At 36.9% G+C, this 25942-nt stretch overlaps 1 protein-coding gene and 1 long non-coding RNA gene across 3 annotated transcripts in view; one reads left to right on the top strand and one right to left on the bottom strand.

Annotated features, from left to right (window-relative positions):
* Positions 1-979: 979 nt before the first annotated feature.
* LOC137391812 (ATP-binding cassette sub-family D member 3-like) overlaps positions 980-25942 on the top strand; it is a 31256-nt gene continuing 6293 nt past the window's right edge. The window contains exons 1-10 of the mRNA XM_068078346.1: positions 980-1171; positions 11438-11504; positions 12313-12408; positions 15073-15231; positions 17809-17906; positions 21951-22074; positions 23860-24059; positions 24849-24988; positions 25320-25417; positions 25698-25789. Coding sequence (XP_067934447.1) covers positions 1017-1171; positions 11438-11504; positions 12313-12408; positions 15073-15231; positions 17809-17906; positions 21951-22074; positions 23860-24059; positions 24849-24988; positions 25320-25417; positions 25698-25789 — 1229 coding nt within the window. The 5' untranslated portion in view covers positions 980-1016. The remainder of the gene's footprint in view (positions 1172-11437; positions 11505-12312; positions 12409-15072; positions 15232-17808; positions 17907-21950; positions 22075-23859; positions 24060-24848; positions 24989-25319; positions 25418-25697; positions 25790-25942) is intronic.
* Positions 6521-8921, bottom strand: LOC137391655 (uncharacterized). Of its 2 annotated transcripts, XR_010978149.1 has the most exons (4): positions 8796-8921; positions 8185-8343; positions 7290-7384; positions 6521-7187 (listed from the first exon to the last, which is right to left on the bottom strand). It is a non-coding gene; the product is annotated as an uncharacterized lncRNA (long non-coding RNA). The 2 variants fall into 2 exon arrangements; XR_010978148.1 differs by lacking the exon at positions 7290-7384.

The following is a 25942-nucleotide window of genomic DNA, read 5'->3' as shown; positions in this document are numbered from 1 at the left end:
GCCATTTGTAAACTAGCTGTGAATAACACGGGAATACAAATGAGACTAATTACAGCTGATGAGCCAGACATTTTTACTTGCATGTGCGGCTACTTAAGTCTGAGTGACTCGAAATGTTTGCATATTTAATGACATGACAATCACTACCAGACCTAACCAATATTTTCAATATTATGAAAAGTAATACCTCGCCGAAATGGAAGGTTAACCGAATGTGTCATAAGTATTTTAATCCTCAAGCACAGTGAAATCATCTTTAAAGCTAGTTGACCATCCACTGTAAAATATAGAATAAACATGCAACAATCAATAACCCTGACCAAAAGCTACTGCCTAAAATGTAGCTGGCATTCACCATTTCTACACAAAGCTGACAGAATTTCCCTAAAAAATTCGTACAATAGTACAAAAACGCTCTCTTATTTCAGTTTCATTTCATCTATCATCTCTCTGCTACTTGTAGCGCCATCTGTTTCCTCCGCTAACGTGTGCATTTCCTGTATAACTATCTTTATGCTGGCTTTTTCTATTTAGTGTGCGGTATTTTCACTATTTTGTACACATATAGATACGATTTCTTCTATATTTCATCTTGTAAGGATGAGTTTGCAAAGAATACTTCTTATTCCATGTCAGAAGATTTCTATCTAAAGGGGGCAGATTTGAATATTGATCTATTTCATAACATACGACCATTAAAACAAAATCTGTAATGGTAGTATTTATTACTGAATCTATCTTCGAAAATTCGATTCAAACAACAAGGCTTTCAACCTTTTTCGCACTACATAGCAAAACTGCAAGATTATTCAGTCTGTAATTTATAGCTTGATATACTGTTGCTGCAGAGAACGGAGAAACGATTCACTACGATTCGCTAGAGCCCGTTACGTAATTCCAAATACAGTATACTTACAGTCGTCGAAATGTGGTGTGTCAAGGGGCTACATCGATATCGCCTCTTTTGAATAATTGTCCGTCATTTTCGTGATAGCCAGCCAGGTCACGAAAGAAAAATGGCTGCGCACAGCAAGTTATGGGAAGTAACTAAAGCGTCCGCTCTTTACAGGCATATTTTATCGAGTAAAGTCACCGTTTTTGTTTCGATTGGTGCTATTGCTGTTTGCTATAATGGTTTTCGAAAGTTAAATTGTAAACCTTCTACTTCAAGGTATGTATTTAATAATAAATATTTGCAACGCGAAAGGGACTATGTATAATTTGGAAAGGGGCGTGGTTTTCGTTATAGAAATCGGTTTAAGCGGTCCTTCGGTCACCAGACGACTCGTATACATGTACTGTTTTATCTTATCTTATCGCACGAATGCATTGTTTGAGAACAATTTTTGTTTATGATACAATATCGAGACTAATGAACGCCTGTTAGGTCAAGTGATTAGGGTTCTCGCACATATTTCATATGGCGTGCATCCGGTCACATTTAATGTACGCTTTTGCCTTACCCTGTCTTAAAACTCTTAAAACAACTTAACCCTTCTAAGGCTGCTGGCCCAGATGAACCGAGCACTTCGTTGCTGAAACACTTAGCCTCCTATATTGCACCCACTTTTACCAAGATAATGCAATACTCTTTATCCAACCATACTGTCCCTAAGAATTGGAAAACGGCTACTGTCATACCCTGTTGAGTGAGTGATTTTTCTGGTTTGAGTACTCATTCTGAGTAGATATGATAAGAATCAGTGAGACAGTGATGTAACATTGAGATTAGCATAACGTGTATTTATTTCTACAACTATCAGCTTTGCAACATAACAGGAAGAGAGCGTTAAGTCAGCAGCTAATTAATATAATAATGTGATTGGCTAATGTAGATAAGCGTATAAGCGTAACGATATGGATATGGAGTTGACTATATGGAGAGGGTAACTCCTAATTAGTTAGTCAGCTGTAGGTTGTATCTCAATATACCCACTTTTAAACATAAAGGTAGCAGGCTCCTGCCAACTAACTATCGTCCAATCTCTCTGACATGTGTCTGTCAAAAACCACAGAACACGTAGTCGCACACTCCATCCGCAACTTTTTAGACTCCATTGATTTTTTCCATGACTGCCAACATGGTTTTTGCTCGAAAAGCTGCGAAAGTCAGCTAATCTTCACAACTCATGAACTCATTGCATCATTTGATACTGGAATCCAAACTGATGCCATTATCCTTGATTTTTTTAAGGCATTTGACAAAGTGTCCCACAGCAAACTTTTATTCAAACTTACCCAAACTAATCTAGACAGAACAATTATCGCCTGGGTCGAGGATTGGTTGAAGGGTCACACTCAGACCATTTTTATAAGTGAAGCATACTCCAAACCATGTCCAGTTTCCTCTGGTGTGCCCTAGGGATCTGTTTTAGGCCCCCTCTTTTTTTTGATTTTTATACATGATATGCCAGCGTCTATCAAGACCTCTAGACTCAGACTTTTTGCTGATGATGCTCTCTTATATTCTCAGATTGAGTCAGCTAGCGACTGCAAATCTTCAAGCCGATCTTGACTTGCTCATAGACTGGGCTGATGAATGGCAGATGAAGTTTAACATCCCAAAATGTGAGACAACTTCTTTTTTTAGGTGTCATGAGATCCCCTTTTTCACAAATATTTTATGAAAGGCCAACAACTAACTTATGTCAATCACTTTAAATACCTCGGAGTCATTATAGACAATAAACTCAACTTTAAACATCACATAGAAAAGGCTATAACCAAATCTTTATCCACACTATACATGCTCATGAGGTCCCTCAGAAGTTGCTCACCCAAAACAAAAACCCTTTCTTTTAAAAGCATCTGCCGCCCAGTTCTTGAATATTCATCAACTGTCTGGTCTCCATTTTTATCCAAGCACATAGACTCCCTTGAGTCTGTAAACAGAAAAGCTTTTAGGTGAGTGTTTAAACTTGAAAAAAATGAGAGGATTTCTGACCTCATGTCTGAGTGGTCATGGGCCACTCTTGCAGAGCGTCGGAGGACGATCGACCAAAATCTAAAAAACAAAATAATAAATGGAGAATTTGCAATACCCACCCATTTTTTCTCAAATGCTCACTTACACAATACACGCCACAAAAGCACTAAAGGTGCAATCAACACCAATGCTAAAAACACTCCTTTTTTGTGCGAACCCTTAACAGCTAACCTTTTTTTGCAACTCCTTCAAGAACTTTCAATATTTATTGAAAGTTCTTGTCCCCGCCTAATCTCTACCCCAATTTAATAACAACATTACCCCAACCAAATTTTAAAATCACAATAAAAAAAATAGGAAGAAAGGGTGAAACCCAATCTAAGAGTAATCTACTCATGTTACTTAATAAAGATATTGCTCTAATGCCCTAATTCTACATTTTAATCTATTTGCCCAGATGGGTCTTTTATCATTACGTACTCGGTGATTATCAGTGTGGTAGTGATTGGAGTGATAGACGAAAGTATGGCCAGAGCTACTCGATGAATTTGACTTTAATAAGCTAACATTTCAAACGGTGAAGAATATGAAGAAGTCTTAAAAACACTTCACGTTTTTTCTTCTCAGATCTACTAAGCCGAGTATAGATTTAACTAAGTGTAAGGTGAAATGTATCTTCGGTGTTTTCTGAACCTATGTATTGCCAAACTCACCCATTTCTTATCATGTTTGGACATGTCCGTCACTATGAAAACACCTATTTATTCATTGTTATCATCTGATGGATTTAATTTACTTATTGTAAAGGGAACTGCCCATTCCTCTAATCTCCGCAAGACAGTCAAACAGTAGGCACCTCAAGTTTTAGCCACCAATATATATACATTTGAATAATATATATAAATAAACAAACATGTATGTCAATGCCATAAACAAATGAGCATGCATGCAGAGAGCAACGTGTGCAGTACGTCTCTCCCCTAACAATATCAGACTGGGCTTTATATATGCTCCTTCTCACGATAGGCTTCGTCTCCTGCTTATATTGTTTCCCATCATCTTCTTTTGTGATGTAACTCGGTACGCCTTGTATATGTGTCTCAGCTCTCTTATCTAAACCAAAATGTAGCTGGTTTAGCCGAGCCAAGTATAGCTGTGGTAGCTGAGCTGACTCTTTCGTCCATAAACAACTGGAACAGCTCTGGCCGGGCCGACTTGATCCTGTTAGCTGAGCTGGCTACTATGCAATCGCTCGGATTATAATGCTTGCGACTACTTTGGGACCTTCCAGTGAAAACGCTTGGTGTTAATGCTTTGCTGGCCGCCACTGCAATATAGTACTGTTTTACAGTCAGTTTCTATCATAGTAATATATGCACATTAACCCATAGGAAAACGCAGTGTTTTTCAAATATCTGGTCCACTTAACAGTGGTTGTGATGTAAAGAACTTCTAATAATGGATTAACTTCACATGTTGTGACGACTGTACTTGTGGTCCTCAGGCAGCCTAAGGAGTCCTGGCAAGTCCAATTTATTCCTATGTACATAATTTTATGTTTGGCAGCGAGTAGGTAGTTAGGTAAGGCACTATTCTGGTCTTAAAGTAATAGCAAATTTTTCTCTGTTTTCCATGACCCGCATTTAAAAAGCAATCGTAGTAGACATTTTGATAGGACATTACTCAGCTTCTTGATGTAAACAAAGTAACCCTTGTTCATAGAGTTGTCTCATTATAACCACTAATTTTCACTCTACTAAGTGCAATGTCCGTGCGTCTTTTCGAAGCCACAGGTAAATGTCGGGATAAGAAATTGATTCGCAGGGCATTTGAACTTGCAGTGGTTTAACAATTTTAGACTTCGCGAAAATTCAGCTGATAACGTCGATAATAGATTTAGTCAGCAATGATTGCAAATCACAGAAAATTCTGTTTTTATTACATTATTTGTTATCTATTGTTTCTCTGTTGAGTTGTCCCCCCTGATGTGTGCATTTACTGTATAGTGCTCTTTTTACTTGCTTGTTCTGGTTTGTGTGCCTAATTTTGTACACAGATAGATAAGAGCTGTCCTCTAGTTCATCTTATGAGGTTGAGTGTGCTATGAATACTTCCTTATCACATGTTCGCTTTGGATTAGTTTTACTGCAGGAGCTGGTGTGGTTAGTTAACAATGCCAGTTCTTTACTGTTAGGCTGGTCCAAATATGTTTACATAACATTTCTTCAAATAAAGCAATAAATGCTAAGTTTTGAATGAAAGGCATACATGTATGGTGAATTCTGATCTCAAAGTGGCTCAAGTTTTTAAAAAATGCGAGTGAGATTTTGAATTTTATGTTGGAAAAGAGCCAATCAGCTAAAATTTTCGGTTTTATTATAGTCTAATAAACATGCACTGAATTATATTTAGTTACTTCTTTGTTATTACTATATTAACAATAATTTTATTTCAAAAGATGTTTTTCAAGTTATGCCATACAAAAATCATCAAAAAGGGCAACAGTTAGTCAATCAAATGAAATGAATAACTTGAAATATTGTAAAGGAACCTGCCAGTCTATGACTTGGCCCAGTCGGGAGGAAATGTAGGCATTTTACTTATTGCCAGCAACTCTAGAAATGCTTGCAATAGTAAGTGGTCATAGCAATCATATATTATCATATACACGTATTTGCATACAAATATATTATAACTAGGTGAATGTATGGCCTTTCACAGGTAATAAAAAGGTTTTTCCATAAAAAATTAACATTTATTTACCATTCAACTTTTAAATGAAGGTGTTTGTTTATTTCTGTGTGTGCTATAAGTTTAATTAAATTTATGCTGTATCTATATATATATTTATAGTATTTTGGAAAAGTCTGGGCAGGTATTCTTCTTTTAGTAAATAAGTTCAAGGTGAAGTTCAAGCCTTTCTTCATATTACCACGTGTCTTCTTGAGAGAGGTTTTCATGATTGGCACTTCGCCAGATGCACACGGAGTTGCTACCATTGAACTTAAAACCCCTGGAATGGCAATCACGTGACTTTTACGTTGATAATAATACGTAAACGTATGCGCCATATTAGAGAGCTAATCGAATGCTAGTACCGTTTGTAAACAAACGGTGAAAAATGACAGAAATGTACATGTTGAATAGTTATTCTCCAGCTGGGTGTTAATGAAAGCTACTCCTACACAGCGTTTAGAGTGCCCTGATAGAAGAAAACCTATTTATAACATATGGAGAAGGATATATCAAATGATAAGTAGATGTATAATAGATTTTCGTGGACCATGTTACTCATACAAACTGTTGTATTACAAATGCATAAACCCAGCAAATGATATATTCAGGCAAATAACAACTGTTCCATTATATTAAAATTTATATTACATATGCATAAATGCATATGGAAAAACTTAGCACATGAAGTATTTCGATAAAAACAACACATAGGTATGCTGTCAAAACAGAAACTGTTTTCAAGAGTTAAGTGATAATAGCTTATGAATGTATGATATGTATAATACAGTATCTGTAAAAGATGGAATGAACTACTGCAACAACTAAACGGAAATTAAAAACCGTTGTAATAGAGAACAATCAAAATAATGCAAACAAGGAAATGCAAGAATTAGTGTAATCAGATGATTAAACTTATACATACACGTTACAGAAACTGTAAAAGGAGATTTGTATAGAAGTGGATATTGAGCCAAGGTGCATCAGTTTCTTAGAACTAAATTAGATTAGGAATAACAGCACAACAACAGCTGCAGATGAATATTACAGTGATTATATTGTTACTGGCCTTTAAAAAGTACTACTTTAGTATTGTATGCCACAAAGATGCACCTTGCAGTTTGAGTGCAGGATTTTAGCATAATGATGCTGTCGGAGATCATAAAACGACTGAATAAAGTTTTTCATCAATGACGCAGTGGTTGGATATGCCATCTGCCGTATCCGTAAGGTGTTTCCCAAAGCATAACACATCACTAGACCTTACACTACTAATAAAATACACCACACAATGGAGTGGATCTGGCTTTGTATGAATACGAAAGTATTAATCTGCAACTAGCAGGATCCTGATGACATCGTCTGATGGACGCACCAATCCTCCATTGTTTTGTAGCTTGAGTAGAGTATAGAGATGTCGGTACTGGATATTTGACTTAGTGGTAACCAGCAACTGACGGCCAATGTCACGACAGCACTTTAGTTAGCTTTTGCACAATGTAGCCAGCTATATAGACTATACTGTTACCTATAACAGAAATTTGGCATCTGAAATCATTGAGTTCCACAAACTGATCAACTTCTGGAGTAGCCAGTATGATGAGAATCTCGTTTTGAGCAGTAACATTACCTGTCTTACTAGCATCTGATTCTGCACCACATTTGATGATAAGTTTGCGAAGGTAGCCTTAAACTGAGTAACAGTAGGATTATTATTCCAACCCCCTAAACAAAAGCATCAATTATAACAATTACATAAAATCAACAAAAATGAATATCTTATTCACATAAACATAGTACCCTTAATAAACAACCATACAAGTAATAAAATAAATGAAAATAAAACCGCTCAAAATGCTACCATATCGCTATGTAAAATGAAAATGTAGCAATTTTCACTGGAAGTCATTCACACCCATCTTAGGCATAAAGCTTAATGGTTGACTTGCAACAAAATTCACATCACCGTTATTTGATATGCAAAGATTCACCATGTTTTACCCTGTTGTGTTGTAGGCAGGGTTGTTGAAAATCGATGATTTTTTTTAAATCAAAAAAATCGATTTCTATTGTTTTATTTGATTTTTTTTTATTTAAATCGATTTTTTTGATTTTTTTTGTTCCAAAAAGATGTTTTGTGTTCTAAATTGCAAGTTATTGCTATCAATTTGGAATTTATGATTTGCAGGAGTATTATGTAGTTTTATTACAACAACTAGGAAATGAAAAAAAACATTTACACAGTTAACATTTGATAAAAAGGACAGCATAATTTATGCGTTGGACATTAAATCCCAGAAACAAAGATGAAGAATCACAGAGAACAGATCACACAACTGCTAAGCTGCAGACATATTCATAGGCACTTGCTGTGGCAGCTGTCACTGTTTTGGGTGCTGTTTGAGGCTTCTAAATTTTTTTTAGATATAGCTACTTTAAGTTGAGCAACCTTGCAGCACTGTGCTTGACAATATGGTTTTAAATTTAATTATTGAAAAGTATCATTCAACATTGAAAAATATTACCTTTAAATGGCTTCAGTCGAACGTTTTAACCTGCTGTTAAAACATGGATCATTGAAATGTTCGTTGCAGATAAGTGCTCAAGGATCAGGCTTATTCACTCTTCTGCGGTTGCGATACCATTGTAAATAACGAGAGTTCTCAGTTGCTTTGTTTGGAAATCTAAAAATTATAATGAAACTGTAGTAGTTAGTTAGCAGCAGTAGTAATTACAATAGTATTATTACTCTTATCTCCTTACTGCTAGCTAGATCCAGGTACAACAATAAATAATATTATAAGCATGACAAACACTTCCTTCAAATATAAATATTTAGAAATAACCTAATGGGTTGTAGTTCCAAAATATTAATATAGAAAAAATTCAAAATTTAAATAATAAAAAACCTTCGTTCTGAAGGAAGAACATTTCACTCACTAGCTTATAAATTTATCTAATCACCGACAAAATACAGTCAAACTCGTACACTCAGTAGTGACACTGATCGACTCTCACTCACCCAGTGACTAGTGTAGTAGAACTAACTAGTGGCAGTACTAACTAGTAGTAGCACAACTATTAGTAGTCGTAGACTTGAGCAATAGTAACAGAACTAGTAGTAGAAGTGACTCACTTGTGAAATGTCATGCCTTTTCCTTTAAAAGTCCATTCTTGCGGTTTTTGCAGTTCATGGAATAGCAATAGCACTGTGCACCTACACCCTTATCTCTCGCACATAGATTATTAGTAGCAATCTCAGTAGTCTGTTCCTGTGATTGAGCGGTGTATTCGTGACCTTCCATAGCTGTTAAATCTGAAATTAGATTTCTTTCTCACACTGAACACAATGAAATTAACTTGAACATTAACTGATAATGGCGTCGACCGGATTTCCGTACTCGCGAATGACCTTTTGCCATTCCAGGGGTTTTAAGTTCAATGGTTGCTACTAAGTCAGGCTACATGACATCAGAGATATTTGTAGCCGATCACACGCCTTTTTTCATCAAATGCTCTCATTGTTCACCAGATGAGCCAGTTCTGCCAATTTTGGATAACCATAATTCCCATGTGTCATTAGAAGTAGTTGAGCTATGCTAGCGATAAAATATCAAGCTTCTCACTCTATCTTCACGCATCTCTCACAAGCAGCATGTTGATCGAGCAGTCTTTGGTCCTTTGAAATCCTATTTCAATAAGGCTTGTGATAACTGGATGCGCTCTAATCCTGCTAGACCAGTCTATGACATAGGTCTATGACTGCTACAGCATTCAACTTGAGTATGATCCTAGCTGATGTTTTATCAGGGTTTTCATGTACTGGCCTTTTTCTTTTAAATACTCAAATATTTGGTGATCACGAGTTCATGGCAGCCAATGTGACAGACCGACCACTTCCAAACTTTGTTACTGATGAAGATATACAGCCTGCAACCCTTGCTACTGCAAATGATGAAGAACATCCTGAGACATCTGCTACTGGAAGTGATGATAATCATCATGCAACCTCTTCTACTGTTACTAATAATGATATGCTACAAACTACTTCCGCTCAACCATACACTCCTATTCAGGCTTCAGGTTCTAAGAAAAAAGTCACATTACACTAAATGATGCCTCTGCCTACCGCAGGACTCGGAAACCCATCTAGATGTAAAAGAAAAAATACCAGGTTATTACTGACTGACAGCTAGACGTAGGTGTGCTAGACGTAGGCTTAATAAACAGAAAACTAGGAAGAGACAAAATTCTACCAGAGGCAAGATCACAGAACAATGGCATCAATACACATCAGAAGAACTAGCAAAAGAAATGTTGGATATAGACAGTGATAGCATTGATGAAGAGCCAGCTCATGATATACCTACACCACCATCAAAGGAAACACTAACTATAAACAGTCATATACTAGTGAAATATTCCACTCAAAGAAAAACTCAAACCTACTATGACGGAGCTATTATTAGTGTAGAAAACAACCTGTTCAAGACAAACTTTAAGCGTAAAGCTAGTGGTACTGCGGCCTCATTTATCTACCCTGAGAAACAGGACATGGATGGGAACTTTACAATAGAGGAAATTGTTATGGATTTGGGTACTCCTATTGGTGTTGGTCAAACCAGTTGATCACTGAGCAAGATTATGTTTTCAGGAGATATTAGTGGCTTCAATGTTCAATAAATGACTGATTGCAAAGTAACAAACAAACATTTGTCAAGTGATTACATAGCATTATCTTAGTTTAATTCTAACACACAATTTTTTTATTTTAATCGTGTAAAAAGAATTTGTTTAATTAATATTTTAAAAATATATACCACAATAATGTGTTCATAATAAGCAACTTCGCTGCATTGACAGCATAAGGTTCTTCTCCGTGATCATTTGAAGTTGGCAGCTGCTTGGTTATATTTATGTGAGTGGCTTGACCTGCCTCAAAACAAATTATTGAATTGCTCTAACTGCCCCGCACTTAGGGTAGGTAGAGCCAGGGGAAGACCCTTACTAAAATCATTGTAAAAACCAAAAGCATTATTTTACAGGTTTTTCCCTTGGTGCATTGTTGCTAAACATTGTGGAGCACATTAATCTCAAATTTTTGTGAGAATAGTTTTGATAGTTTAAAAATTGACTTAAAAAATAGAAAATGCGGCTCAACCTCTCCCTCCTTTCCCTAAATATCGTAACCAATCGCCATTGAAGATTGGCAAGCGTAATGACTATGTGCACAATTGTGCCATTGTATGGCAAGTATGGCATTGTGAATGGAACGTCTGCCCGCAGATCCGGAGCTGCTGAGCTAAATTCTAGTGCAAGCCAGATTTTTCATTCCTATAACTTGATCACTATTACTGGACACACAAATGACAGACCAACAAACAGTCAAACACTAAGATTTATATATATAGACATAGCACAGGTGTAAAGCACAAACATTGCTACTCTGTTCATGGCCAAGTGCTACCATGATTTATGACTGCGCTTGCGCTAGGCTGTTCCCATTTTCCTGCTCGAGTGGACAAAGTCCCGCTTGTGGCATATTCGCAGAGCGTGTTCGTGTGACTGGCTGATCTCGGTAGTGGCAATAACGTTTTCAATATTATTGTACTTTTGAATCAAAAGTTAACGTTAATTAATATAGGTTTTGAAAACTAGCAACTTCCTAGAAAAATATAATTCCGTTGAGCTTACGTATGAAATTGTCTCCTAAATTTGCATTTTAACAATTTACCACACTGTAGACTCCCACAGCACTTTGGATGCCCTTTTTTGTAGACCTTCATCCACTGAAGACAAAACAGAGGTGATCGAACAACAACATACAGTAGCTAATGCGGCCAAGGTAGGTTGTGTATCACATGACTAGGCGCTACTAGTCTATCAACCCTACAATATAATAAATATGTATTGACTATCTTTAGAGGGAAGATAACCCAGGGTAAAGTTTTAGTTACAATGGATGACCTGATGTGTTTGAAAAATTACACAGCGCGATATAACACACCTTGAAAAAGGACACGTGTTGATGTTTGGCAGTATTGCATTATTGATAACTGGTACACTGTTGGTATTTTATGTTTCCAAAGATGTTAAGTCAGACATTGAAATGATTCATTTTGTGATGAATAAGAATAAAGAATCGTCACTAAAATTGCCTTAAATTACTAACTCCATTAGCCAATATATCATGAGCAGGAATATTGTACAAAGTAGCAAGTGCGTATGGAGCATATACATTGACCAGATCTCGAAGCGAGAAATACATCAATCTGTATCAGTACGTTTATGCAGTGTAATTATTCTCAATGAGATAGGGGTATAATTGTCTCCAAGCACAGTTATTACACCCAGTTGATTGTATGTAATCATTCTCAAGGTAGAGTTGTAAATTGAATCTGTGTTCTTTCAGTAGGGAATTGTTCTGAATTGCTAGCAGATATTAATTTGTTCAATGCAAGAATCATAAGACAGTTTCACGGAGCAACTTTGGTTTATAAACATATTTAAACAGTTTATGAGTCATCTGCGGTGCCATGAGAGTAGTGTATATCACTTGTGATGTCATCAAGTTATGTGCGCAGATGTTGTTTTCCATGAAGCGAGTATGTCAAGTATTGCTGGAATCATTGGCGTTATTACTTATCTTTCAGACTTCCAAGGAGAGGAGCATTGGCGTAGATGGAGAGTTTTTAAAGAAACTCTTTGGCTTGGCTAAAATACTGGTTCCTGGATGGCTGACTCCAGAGGTGAGCTCTAACCATAAATTAGTGAAGTCAATGGGACTAATTAAATGGCCAATCATCTTTGCTATAATGAGAGTTGTTTCTCCTTATATAGCCAATCCTCTTACTATAATGAGAGTTGTCTCTCCGTCCATTTATTCACTTGAAGCTATGGATGGAGGTTGGGGGAAAAATTACATATTTCGGTTATTAAACTTGCGACACCCTGTTTTGCTACTCCGGCATTTTTCCACACTCGCCAATCATTCACCTTTCATGATGCTAGCATTATTGTGCACCTACTTATTCTCTGTTCTCTATCAGTACACAGTGACGCGTGATGACCTCTCACACACACTCGACTGCCGGCATGTTTGTATTAAATAAAATCTGTTTGTTCAAGATATTCTGTTGGAGCTGACATGCACACTCAGCGAAATAACACACTTGTATCCTAACTTTAATCGATAAGTCAGAACAGTTAATGTTTACTGGAGGCGTTGCCAAGATTTCAGTTAAACTACTCAATAGAGTTTTAGACACTCCAAATCCATTCAGTTGCCCTCTATAGGTTTAGCCAAGCAATTAGAATCACAACCTGTTAATATTTTGTGAATAAAAATCAATTTAATCTTGGTGCCAAAGATTGTTCTGTGCAATATAGTAATTTTTTTAATGTAATATAAATTTAGTTGTAGCCTAAATACATTTAGGTTAGTTCTATGAGAATGTTAACATTACGCAGTTACCATCTTAAAATATTTAATAGATGATATGTATTTGAAATACTTGTAGATGCTAGGCACGTATCGCTCCTTGACTACATGTGAATGGGTTGTCTTTAGCAGGTAGATAGATAAACTTTATTATCACTGGTCAATGATGTTTAAAGCAAACTAGACCATGAGACAAAAAACGCTAACTTATTTCTTTAATAAGGTATAATTTATACAAATGATAAATTCAAAAACAAGGCGTTCCTTTATCCACTATTTGTCAGCACTACAAAGCGTAATTATAAAGATACTTGTTGTTCTATGGAACAGACAGACACCCAGAACATGGAATGCTGTCCACATACACTAATGGTCTAGCAGTACCTCTATGAAATGTCTAGTAGTACCTCTATGAAATGTCTAGCAGTACCTCTATAAAATGTCTAGCAGTACCTCTATGAATTGTTTAGCAGTACCTCTATGAAATGTCTAGCAGTACCTCTATGAAATGTCTAGCAGTACCTCTATGAAATGCCTAGCAGTACCTCTATGAAATGTCTAGCAGTACCTCTATGAAATGACTAGCGGTACCTCTATGAAATATCATGGTATGAAATGACCTCAGTACCTCAGTACTTCTATGAAATGTACCTATGGTCTCTTGTCATTTTTCTTGAGCTAGTCACTCTCAATGATAGCATGTTGGCTCGGTGTCTGACATAGATTACAGGTGTGCTAATTTCATTGCTGGTCTGGCTGTGCTTAGGTCATCTCAAACTGTACTAGCGGTTGCTGCCTGAGTTGCTGAATGTTGTATTATTAATGCATTTCCAATAAGTTTCCAAATGGCAAAATAAATTTCCAATTAATGGACTTTATCTTTTCTTCTGTGATAGAAGAAATTTAATTGTACTTCGCAAAAATTTGTATGGTTCGTTTACATCTTGAATAATTTTTTCATGGAAGAGTGTTTGGCAAGTTTGCATATGTGAGTCGCGGTGTGGGTAAATTACAGCGGTTTACATGTATTAATTAATATATATATGTAAATTCCTGAGGGCATCGGTGCCGAGCTGGCAAGGCTGCATATATGAGTCACGGTGTGGGTAAATTACAGCGGTTTACATGTATTAATTAATATATATATGTAAATTCCTGAGGGCATCGGTGCCGAGCTGGCAAGGCTGCAATGATTTTAATTAACAGAAGACAATTTTAAGATTGGCGCAACCTTGCGTTGATCTGAGGCTACAATGTGCTTTCACAAAGCCAAAATCAGTGTACCCTGCAGTTCACCTTTTTTGAGGCAGTTGTCTGCGCCCTTGATCGATCTGTGAGGCGAGTGATCCATCCCCCTCAGCATATACACTAGCAAAAAACAGTACTCGGCAAACGCATAAGGATATCCAAGGCAAACCCTTAAAAATTTGACATATAATTGAAAATACTAAAGAAATGCCAGCCATGTTCTAATTTTAATAAGAAGATGCATTTTCTGCATACAAAAAAATCATCATATTTTTGCAAACTCATTCCTTGTTTTTTAAAAAGAAGCGGAATACATCTTAATGTAGGCATTTACAAAGTTCCTTGCTTAGCCATGAAAACAACATCTGCCAACAACTTTTGCGCGCGACACTACTACACCATAAAAAACTACACTTTCCATTGCTTGATGGTTTGGCAATGGAGCAACAACTTAAAGCATGAATTAAATCTGGTAAAATCTTTTTTACTTCTATGTATAAAAGAAGTATATCTGATAGTATTAAAAGTTTTGAGCTCTAACAAAATTTGAAAAAAACGCAATGCATTTGTTTAAGAATATTTTTCCTTTGTGTGACAAGTTTCTACATACGAAGAAATTACTGATCAATTTTGCATGTTGAAGCTTGGTTGTTTTTAGAATTGTCTGAAGTACATGTAGTTACGAGATAGTTCATCTCTGGTCTCATCTCACCTTCATTTTCAGACAGGGTACATGCTGCTGGTAGCTGCTTCTGTCATTGCAAGCACTTACAGTGAATTGTGGGTCATAGAAAACACCACTCATATTCAGTCTCGCATCTTGGAGCGTGACAATATTGGATACTTGAAGTACCTCCTCACTTACGTTTCTGCGATGCCTCTGGTTAGTGCGCTGTCTCTAGTTAATGTGGTGTCTCTAGTTAGTGTGCTGCTTCTAGTTAGTGGGCTGCCTCTAGTTAGTGCGCTGTCTCTAGTTAGTGTGCTGCTTCTAGTTAGTGTGCTGTTTCTAGTTAGTACACTGTCTCTAGTTAGTGTGCTGCCTCTAGTTAGTGCACTGTCTCTAGTTAGTGTGCTGCTTCTAGTTAGTGTGCTGTTTGTAGTTAGTGCGCTGCCTCTAGTTAGTGTGCTGCCTCTAGCTAGTGTGCTGCCTCTAGTTAGTGTGCTGCCTCTAGTTAGTGCGCTGCCTCTCGTTAGTGTGCTGCCTCTAGTTAGTGTGCTGCCTCTAGTTAGTGTGCTGCCTCTAGTTAGTGTGCTGTCTCTAGTTAATGTGCTGCCTCTAGTTAGTGCGCTGCCTCTGGTTAGTGCGCTGTCTCTAGTTAGTGTGCTGCTTCTAGTTAGTGTGCTGTTTCTAGTTAGTGCGCTGCCTCTAGTTAGTGCGCTGCCTCTAGTTAGTGTGCTGCCTCTAGTTAGTGCGCTGCCTCTAGTTAATGCGCTGTCTCTAGTTAGTGTGCTGCTTCTAGTTAGTGTGCTGTTTCTAGTTAGTGCGCTGCCTCTAGTTAGTGTGCTGCCTTGTCAATTGTCTGCAGCAAAATCTGAGCTGCTGCCACTGGCTCATCTAGCAGCGCTTGATCATTTATAAGTTTTTATTGAATTATTAAGGTTTTTGCAATATTTGTAGTGACTGATCAGATGATAGAATTATGTGTTGTTGCTTAATTTTCTACTCCATCACAGTATGTTGTACAGTATGACAACTTGTTAAATAATTGAACTATAACATTTAGAGGCAAGATAACTATATCCCAAAAAACAGTCATTTAAGGTGCTAGTGTCTGCTAAAGCATTATCGAGCTTTCATGTTTTTTAGCTCAAACATGACTTAGTCATTCTGAATAACCTTTAATATTGTTATCATGTTGCTAAAATGCTACATTCCCTTTTAAACATGTTCAGACTAACTGCTTCATACAAAGTTGTTTGGTTTGAAGATCTGCCTCTTATGTTACAATCACTGTATGTTGAAGCAAGAGTACCCACAAGTATACACTGTAATTCATGTAATTTGTCTCACAATCTAAATATCTAAAATAACTCATCAATAAACACTGCAGGTAATTAAACTGCAATAAAACAAAGGTATTATATAAAATAATGCGAAAAGCTAAATTTAAATAGCTAAATGTATTAAGAAAGCTAGATTACATATAAAAATTTAAGTAATAATTAATAAAAAGAAGGTTTCATTATAACCACCATAGAAATACCCAAGAGCTGATGTAGGTTTGCTGATACAAAAGTGGAGGTTGAAATCATGAGGCAGATACACAGATTAACCTTCACAAAGTTAGACATTGTGTAGGCTAGATTAACCTTCACAAAGTTAGACATTGTGTAGGCTAGATTAACCTTCACAAAGTTAGACATTGTGTAGGCTAGATTAACCTTCACAAAGTTAGACATTGTGTAGGCTAGATTAACCTTCACAAAGTTAGACATTGTGTAGGCTAGATTAACCTTCACAAAGTTAGACATTGTGTAGGCTAGATTAACCTTCACAAAGTTAGACATTGTGTAGGCTAGATTAACCTTCACAAAGTTAGACATTGTGTAGGCTAGATTAACCTTCACAATGTTAGACATTGTGTAGGCTAGATTAACCTAACTTAAATTTTTATAATTTTTTTGTTCACATTTCTTAATTTTGCCCGTGTATTCCATTCTGCTTACAAAATTGCAATATTTGGAAAAGCTTTGACCATTTTATGTTGAAAATCACTTCAGCTGTATATATCAGCTCAAACTTTACATAATATGGCGGATAATTCATATGTTGAGGTTTGGCTGTATAACTTGAGGGTTTATATTGGTGGATACAGTTGGTTATCACTGCTTGAGGCTCATAAAAAGACTTGCTAAGCATTATATATAGTCAATATTTGAATAATAAAAGAGAGAATTTTATAGTTTGAATTTTAGTGAGCTTGTTTTAATGCGTCATTTTGTCTGTCAATTTTTGTCTCACTTTGTGATCTTCACCACAGTCCAAAGCCACTCGTGGATGCTGTAAAAAAGATTGCATCATACAGGGTTTGATCCCGCGGGGTTCAGTTTGGTTGACTGGCACTCCAACACCTGCCCCCATCAACCGCCTTACCATAGTTTGAAATAATTACGCAGATACTTATTACACCTGAGGCTCTGCGCGTGTGACTGTCCGCATACTAGGGATAATGACACAACCCTAAAAACAATTGCGGTTTGTTGTACAATGCTAAAATAGTGCTGTAGTAACCTACTCAAGCTTTGGGTATTATTATTGAATACCTAGTTTGTTACCAGCCCTTAAAAGTACCAGTTGTAGAACATGGACTACACTTTTGGGCAAGGCTCAATGCATGTTTATTAAACCTCAAGCATAATAGCAAGTATGTTATTTATCTGGAGTTATTTAAAAGATGTTAGGAATATGTAACAAGACGCTAACTTGAAAAAACTCACGCTGCCTTATATTCTTGTTTAGCTAGCACTGATTGATCAGCTCGGGGGGTTTGGACTGGAGGAACTGAAGCTACGGTTTCGTTCAAGACTCACCAATTTCCTTTATGCCAGTTATCTTCAGTGAGTTAGCACCTTTTATTGTGTTTCTATGCTCTGATTGTGTTTGGAGTTGTTTCCACCATGAATCAGAGAAATAGCAAAATCCAAACGCATTTGACACTATTTCGCTTCGCCAAGTTTGTTCAAAGGCATTCGTTGAGAAAGTACTATTCGTTGAGAGAGTACTATTCATTGAGAGAGTACTATTCGTTGAAAGAGTACTATTCGTTGAGAGAGTACTATTCGTTGAGAGAGTACTATTCGTTGAGAGAGTACTATTCGTTGAGAGAGTACTATTCGTTGAGAGAGTACTATTCGTTGAGAGAGTTCTATTCGTTGAGAGAGTACTATTCGTTGAGAGAGTACTATTCTTTGAGAGAGTACTATTCGTTGAGAGAGTACTATTCGTTGAAAGAGTACTATTCGAAATACTCACTGCTGATGGATCCAAATCAACAATACTCAGCTAAGCTCTCCCCAATGGAGGTAAGAAAGTTTCAGCAGCGCGATTAATTGTAGTAACCAGGCCAGGATGCCGGATCACAACTAGTTGACTATGCATGAGTTGAAAAGTGATTGTGACTAGAAAGCGGGTCGACCTTAAAGGTTGACTTGCAACAAAATTCAATTATTTGGCATCAAAAGATTCACCATGTCTTACTCTGCTCTGTTGTAGGTGCAAAATACAGTATGTGGAAATGTGATTACAAGCTCTTAAAAGCTCAAAAACGAACAGTTAATCGCTGCCGTCTAGATTGAAATCAGTTTATTTCTCTGACGTAGTCATTACATTTGGTTATTGTTTTGTCACCTGATGTTCTCACTTAATTTGAAAGGCCAATAAAAGGCTCAATATAAAACTTATCGTAGTACTTGTTTATGACAAACACTTCTGGTTTTACCGAAGAGCCCTTACCAAATATAGACGCTCGCTAGTTTACAGTTTTGTTTCGGCTTGGTCTAATCGTCTAGTCGTAATTTGATTATGTGACTCATACTTCCGGCCAAACAGCGCGAATAATTTCTGCAGCATTTTTCGAATATCAAAGGTGTCCAACAGGCTCGTAATGTTTATCAGAGGATGATATGCACTCCTTCAAGCTAAGGTTAAAAAATTAAACGAATTTTAACGATAGGTTTTGAGATATCGATGCTCAAAGTAACAGCAATACAATGATGATGAAATAGACGCATAAAAACAATAGACATGGTTTTATTGAATGCTGGAAGCATATTTGTGAAAATACTTGATGAATTAGGTTGCGTGAAAGTGTAAGCAGAAGCCATCTTGTACAACTACGTCTCATTTGAGCCGTTTTGGAAAGAGATTCTAATCTACGGCGGTCTCGTGATGGCGGCGATTAACTGTTCGTTTTTGAGCTTTTAAGAGCTTGTAATCACATTTCCACATATTTGGCACCTACAACACAACAGATTAAGACATGGTGAATCTTTTGATACCAAATGACTGTACTAGGAATTTTGTTGCAAGTCAACCTTTAACAAGTTTTGTTTTGAAGGATGTATCACAAATCTTGGAAAGACTTATATAGTGTAACCCTGAATCGTTGTAACGGTATTGCGTGAATTCATCGGAAGCGGGCAACTCCAAACCCCTTCGAAGCATAAAAACGCTGTCGGTTATTATCGTTCACCGAAAATTACTGCACACGTTTTCTCGTTGATTTTGTTGAACCAGATTCACTCTCTCAGTAGGAAGAAATAGTATCCGGTGAGCAGGACCAGGTCAAGATATGCTAGCATTTCCATTCTGCAAGTTTGTTTATCTTTGCCCTCTAGATGCTGTCTTGGCGAATCACTGGAATAGTGCAGTGCTTTACAGATGTTGTTTTTGTTTCTGTAAGGGTGTCCTGTCAACCCTCCCTGTTTGTATGAGGGTTGATGGTTTAGCCACTGCCAACTCATGATCCGACTCGTGTACAGGTGGTACTGGATTACACGTATTACTTGTAACAGGTTCATACAGCCTGACCTGTCGTTAGAGAGCCAGTTGTTAGTTTTCCTCTATTTATTTAGTACTTTTCATCAAGTAGCCCTAGTACCTTGTCATCTAGTTTATCTAATAAATCAGTGTTATATCACATCAAGTAGCCCTAGTACCTTGTCATCTAGTCCATCTAATAAATCAGTGTTATATCACACCAAGTAGCCCTAGTACCTTGTCATCTAGTCTATCTAATAAATCAGTGTTATATCACATCTTAAGGGTGTTTGAAGCTAGTCTTCTCACATCCGATATCTTTAACTTACGCTTAACGTCTATAACACATTTCTGTTACAAATATCTCAAGTTGGTAGTTGAATACCTGATGCTCAGTTTTTGCTGCATTCAATAAGTTATTCTCTCTGGTTTCTTCTGTCAGTATGGAGTTACCTCCTTTTTGTGATGAAGAAAATGGTTTTCTTGCGTGTTGTCACCGTTTTTTTTCTATTTAGTAATGTTGATCAAGTAGCCCATGTCCAAACTACCTTGTTATCTAGGCTATTTAAATAAGCCAATGTTACATCACATGTAAAGGATATTTGCTTCCACCCTTTTTAGATTATCTGTAGGTCTTTAACTTTAGCCAATCAACTGAGTGCAATCGACTATATAACTAGCCAATCAACTGAGTGAGTCAATTATATAACTAGTCAATCAACTGAGTGCAGTCAACTCTATAACTAGCCAATCAACTGAGTGAGTCAACTATATAACTAGTCAATCAACTGAGTGCAGTCAACTCTATAACTAGTCAATCAACTGAGTGAGTCAACTATATAACTAGCCAGTCAACTGAGTGAGTCAACTATATAACTAGTCAATCAACTGAGTGCAGTCAACTCTATAACTAGCCAATCAACTGAGTGAATCAAGTATATAACTAGCGAATCAACTGATTGAGTCAACTATATAACTAGACAATCAACTGAGTGAGTCAACTATATAACTAGCCAGTCAACTGAGTGAGTCAACTATATAACTAGCCAATCAACTGATTGAGTCAACTATATAACTAGCCAATCAACTGAGTGAGTCAACTATATAACTAGCCAATCAACTGAGTGAGTCAACTATATAACTAGCCAGTCAACTGAGTGAGTCAACTATAATATAACTAGCCAATCAACTGAGTGAGTCAACTATATAACTAGCCAATCAACTGAGTGAGTCAACTATATAACTAGCCAATCAACTGAGTGCAGTCAACTATATAACTAGCCAATCAACTGAGTGAGTCAACTATATAACTAGCCAATCAACTGAGTGCAGTCAACTATATAACTAGCCAATCAACTGAGTGAGTCAACTATATAACTAGCCAGTCAACTGAGTGAGTCAACTATAATATAACTAGCCAATCAACTGAGTGAGTCAACTATATAACTAGCCAATCAACTGAGTGAGTCAACTATATAACTAGTCAATCAACTGAGTGAGTCAAGTATATAACTAGCCAATCAACTGAGTGAGTCAACTATATAACTAGCCAGTCAACTGAGTGAGTCAACTATAATATAACTAGCCAATCAACTGAGTGAGTCAACTATATAACTAGCCAATCAACTGAGTGAGTCAACTATATAACTAGTCAATCAACTGAGTGAGTCAAGTATATAACTAGCCAGTCAACTGAGTGAGTCAACTATATAACTAGCCAGTCAACTGAGTGAGTCAACTATATAACTAGCCAATCAACTGAGTGCAGTCAACTATATAACTAGCCAATCAACTGAGTGAGTCAACTATATAACTAGCCAGTCAACTGAGTGAGTCAACTATAATATAACTAGCCAATCAACTGAGTGAGTCAACTATATAACTAGCCAATCAACTGAGTGAGTCAACTATATAACTAGTCAATCAACTGAGTGAGTCAAGTATATAACTAGCCAGTCAACTGAGTGAGTCAACTATATAACTAGCCAGTCAACTGAGTGAGTCAACTATATAACTAGCCAATCAACTGAGTGCAGGCAACCTCTTCATTGCTTTGTTCATTTCCACTTGTGTTCATTTGTTAAGCATCTATCTCATGTTGTTATGGCACCGTTGGTTGCTAGGGGATACACCTACTACCAGATGAGTAACCTTGACAACAGGATATCCAACCCAGATCAACTCCTCACCCAAGGTACAGAGAAGTTCTGTGACAATGTTGCTGAACTTTATTCTAATCTTAGCAAGGTAGGTGGTCTCATACACAGCGCGGCGTAGAACCCCTGGATTGTGAGATTTTTTACCACTACGATTATAGCTGCCATCTTGGATCTAAAACTTCCAATGTATCATAGCAGAAAGAGTGATCTGATGGATGAGAGAACCTTTGCTAATTGCATGAAAGTTAACTATGGTCGAATCTACTCGAAACTTCTCAAGTTTTTGTGGAATCTGAAAATCTTTTGGTTTAACTCCCCCGTTTATTTTAAACTCATCTATAATGAGCTAATGTAGTAGCAGCAGCCTATGCATGCTGTAAAGTTCATGAAGGGATGGACTAAGTACTATGTTATAATTTAGGATATCACCCTCGAGAACTTATTCATAATCGTTGGGTATTTCTGCTCACCATATGTGTTAGTCTATTAGACTTGGTCAAATAGTCATCACCGAACATGTTGATCATCATCAGGTGATAACTTGACTATTAATATTTAGTGAAATACAGAACTAAATAAGTGAAATCATTTGGGTTTTTTCCGAAAATAGATGCTAAACTAAATGACAGAGTAGAATGTGGGAGTACATATCACTTTTTAGATTGCCTACTTGTAGTTGATGTGAAAATCCAATTAAAGAAAATCATAAAAAAACAAGTAAACTAACAAACATGTTCAGCGAGGTCAATGATAATCGCAGATATTAGCTGTTATAGCTATGGCTATTAACTTATCAAACTGGAATCCTTATGGTGTTATCCATGTATACTATCATTCCCGTTATTTACATGTATGCTCACCTTTTTGGAAGAATTTGTTTACGATAGCCTAAAATTAGTTCTGAAAACTAAATGTACTCCCAATATAATAGTGTCCAAGGCCTAATGTGAAGAGTTGCTGAAGCTGTGGAAAGGTATAGTTGACAGCATTTGATTGTCGTAATGAGTGAAGACTGGCCAAGGGTGGGAAATCTAAATTGACTTTGATGCAACTTTACATATGGCAAAGTTATTACTGTATAAAGCTGATAAAACTCATGTCAAGCTTCCTATTAATACCTCTGAAATTTAGTTTGTAGTCAATTTATTTTGTTCTTATTATTGTAGGTTATTGTAAATTTTATGATTGCAAATGCTATTCTTTGCCAAACTTGATCTAGATCTTAGGACTATTTAGAATGCCCTTTATTTTACTTTCCACTCCTGTTACAATCTACACAATTCAGAAAATAATATCTACTCTCACATGCTAACCTGTCTGGTGGTTTTTGGTTAGTTTTGTAAAAGATTTCATCTTTGCAATGTGGCATTGGGCCATCAACATTCCTTATTTCACAAAACCGTTTTTAAGTTTTCACAGGTATCACCTTACGATGATCAGTATGTTCAGCTATCATTATTTGGCTGTGCTATGGCTAGTTACAGACATATAGACAGTGATCTACAGACATATAGAATGTGCTCTACAACCATAGAGACAGTGCTCTACAGACATATGTATAGACAGTGCTCTACAGACATATAGACAGTGCTCTACAGACATAGAGACAGTGCTCTACAGACATAGAGACAGTGCTCTACAGACATATAGACAGTGCTCTACAGACATATGTATAGACAGTGCTCTACAGACATATGTATAGACAGTGCTCTACAGACATATAGACAGTGCTCTACAGACATATAGACAGTGCTCTACAGACATATGTATAGACAGTGCTCTACAGACATATGTATAGACAGTGCTCTACAGACATATAGACAGTGCTCTACAGACATGGACAGTGCTGTACTACCACTACTATATGTTGTAGCCGATTCTCACCATAATAGTCTATGCAATGAAAGTGACATCACGAATAGGAGGCCAGGCTCCAGCCTCCCTGGTCGCCTACCTTTTGCTCTCCGGAATCCTGCTCAACAAGATGCGACAGCCTCTCGCGAGGCTAACAGCCAAGCAGCAGAAGCTTGAAGGAGAGTTTAGATATGTAAACTCTCGGCTCATCACTAACAGGTAGATTTCCTTCAATAACTTGCATCCCATCCTTTTTTATATATGGAAAATCTTTGAAACATAATGCGAAACTATTATACTCTGTCGCTTTTAATGCGCATGTGCGAAACTATGGATTATCACATAGCTAAGGCCTAGGAAACCTTTTGGAATCCCCAAGTTGGTGAGCATTGATTGGCTACTTTTTATGGCTGACACCTTTAACCGCCGACTATTATTCCATGAGCCACTTACTATAGGTAATTCTCTTTGGTTAGTTAAATATAGCTGAGTTGATTATAAAACTCAGATAGACAATTCTTAGGTCTTTCCACCTCCGTTTAGCCTTCTTTCATTATCTACGGAGCTATTTCCATTGCGCATGTTAGTTATCGCAGGTCAATAGGCCTGAGCATGTTTTTATACATGTAGTAGACTTATTGTTCACCGCTTCTTTCACTTACTCAGCGTTAGGTTTTACAATCGTGATTATGAACACAATTGGCACCCAGCCATCTACAAAACTGTTTTACAAAGTAGAGCTCTCACATAGAGCTGCTAACTTTGGATTCACTCTTGCAGGTATGAAATATACACCCCTCGTTTTAGGACATTACAGACAAAATTCTGTCTTCGATTGCAGTGTCCAATCTGTGTCAATCCTGAGCTGATCGTGTACCAATTATTTGTAATATTCTGATGGTTCAGTCAGCAGAATTGTTGATAGTTGTGTAGGAAGAAGCACAGGTTAGTTCATCTTATAGTCGGCCATTATTAGTTGAACTATTCTCTGTTTTTATTGGTCTTTAGTGAGGAGGTTGCTTTCTATAAAGGAAACAGTAAGGAGCGTCATATTATCTTCAGCGCGTTCGGCTCACTCAGGGACCATATAAGAAGGTTTATACAGTTCAAGTTTATAGAAGGAGTCTTTGACAACATCATAGCTAAGTGTATGTCAGTCTTTTTTTGTTTTCACCTCTCACATCTCCTATTTACAGGTTACATAGTCATGTTTTGATGTTGTTTCTTATATTTCCTATGATTTTTTTGGGGCCTATGTATACTACTTTCTGAAAAAGACATATACAACATATGATAATGACTTTGTTTCTTAATTTTTATTTTAGTAAATACGTATAATGAATTTGCTCCGTAAGTTGTTCTAAAGAAATTACACTCAGTAACTGTTTAGCCAAGCCCTACCATCTTATAAATATGGTAAGAGTGCTTGAAGACTTTAATTTACTTGCTCCTATATAATACAATAATTTTATATTTTAGATGTAGCCACCCTTGTGGGTCACTGGATGGTGAGTCGACCTTTTCTTGACCTTGAATATCCTCGATATTTGAATTCATCGATATTGCTTCGTATGGAGGTGTGTATCAGCTGTTAGACAGGTATATTGAGTAAGTTATATGTTTACATATGCAAGGTTGAGGTGAGTTTTGTGAAGTAAGCTTCTGTTTAACTTTAACACATTAAGTATGTCGCTACAGTGTCAATGTCAGAGTTCCAAAATTGGAGCTATGACTTTTTTGCACTCTTCTTCACCTTCTGTGGACCATGCACTTTCAGTTTGTATCATTGTTGACATATTTCTTTGTAGTGAATAGCTAAACTAACAGTTTATAAAACCTTTGACAATGTCTCTGTAGGACTATTACCAGAGTGGCAGAATGTTAGTGAAGATGGCAGAATCTATTGGTCTACTGGTATCAGCCGGTAGAGATATGACCACTCTTGCTGGGTGAGAGGTTCTATGCATCAGCCCCTTTTGTGAGGGCATAGCCATGATGTGTTATGTGTCTTGTCTATATATGTGTATATATGCATGTCTATGATCCGATGCTCTAATATGGATATGGATATGTCTGCTATGGGACACTTATGTCTGATTGGA

The sequence above is a fragment of the Watersipora subatra genome, chromosome 3 (genome assembly GCF_963576615.1).
Source record: "Watersipora subatra chromosome 3, tzWatSuba1.1, whole genome shotgun sequence".
Lineage (NCBI taxonomy): Eukaryota > Metazoa > Bryozoa > Gymnolaemata > Cheilostomatida > Watersiporidae > Watersipora > Watersipora subatra.
This window is presented reverse-complemented; position numbering and strand designations above follow the sequence as displayed.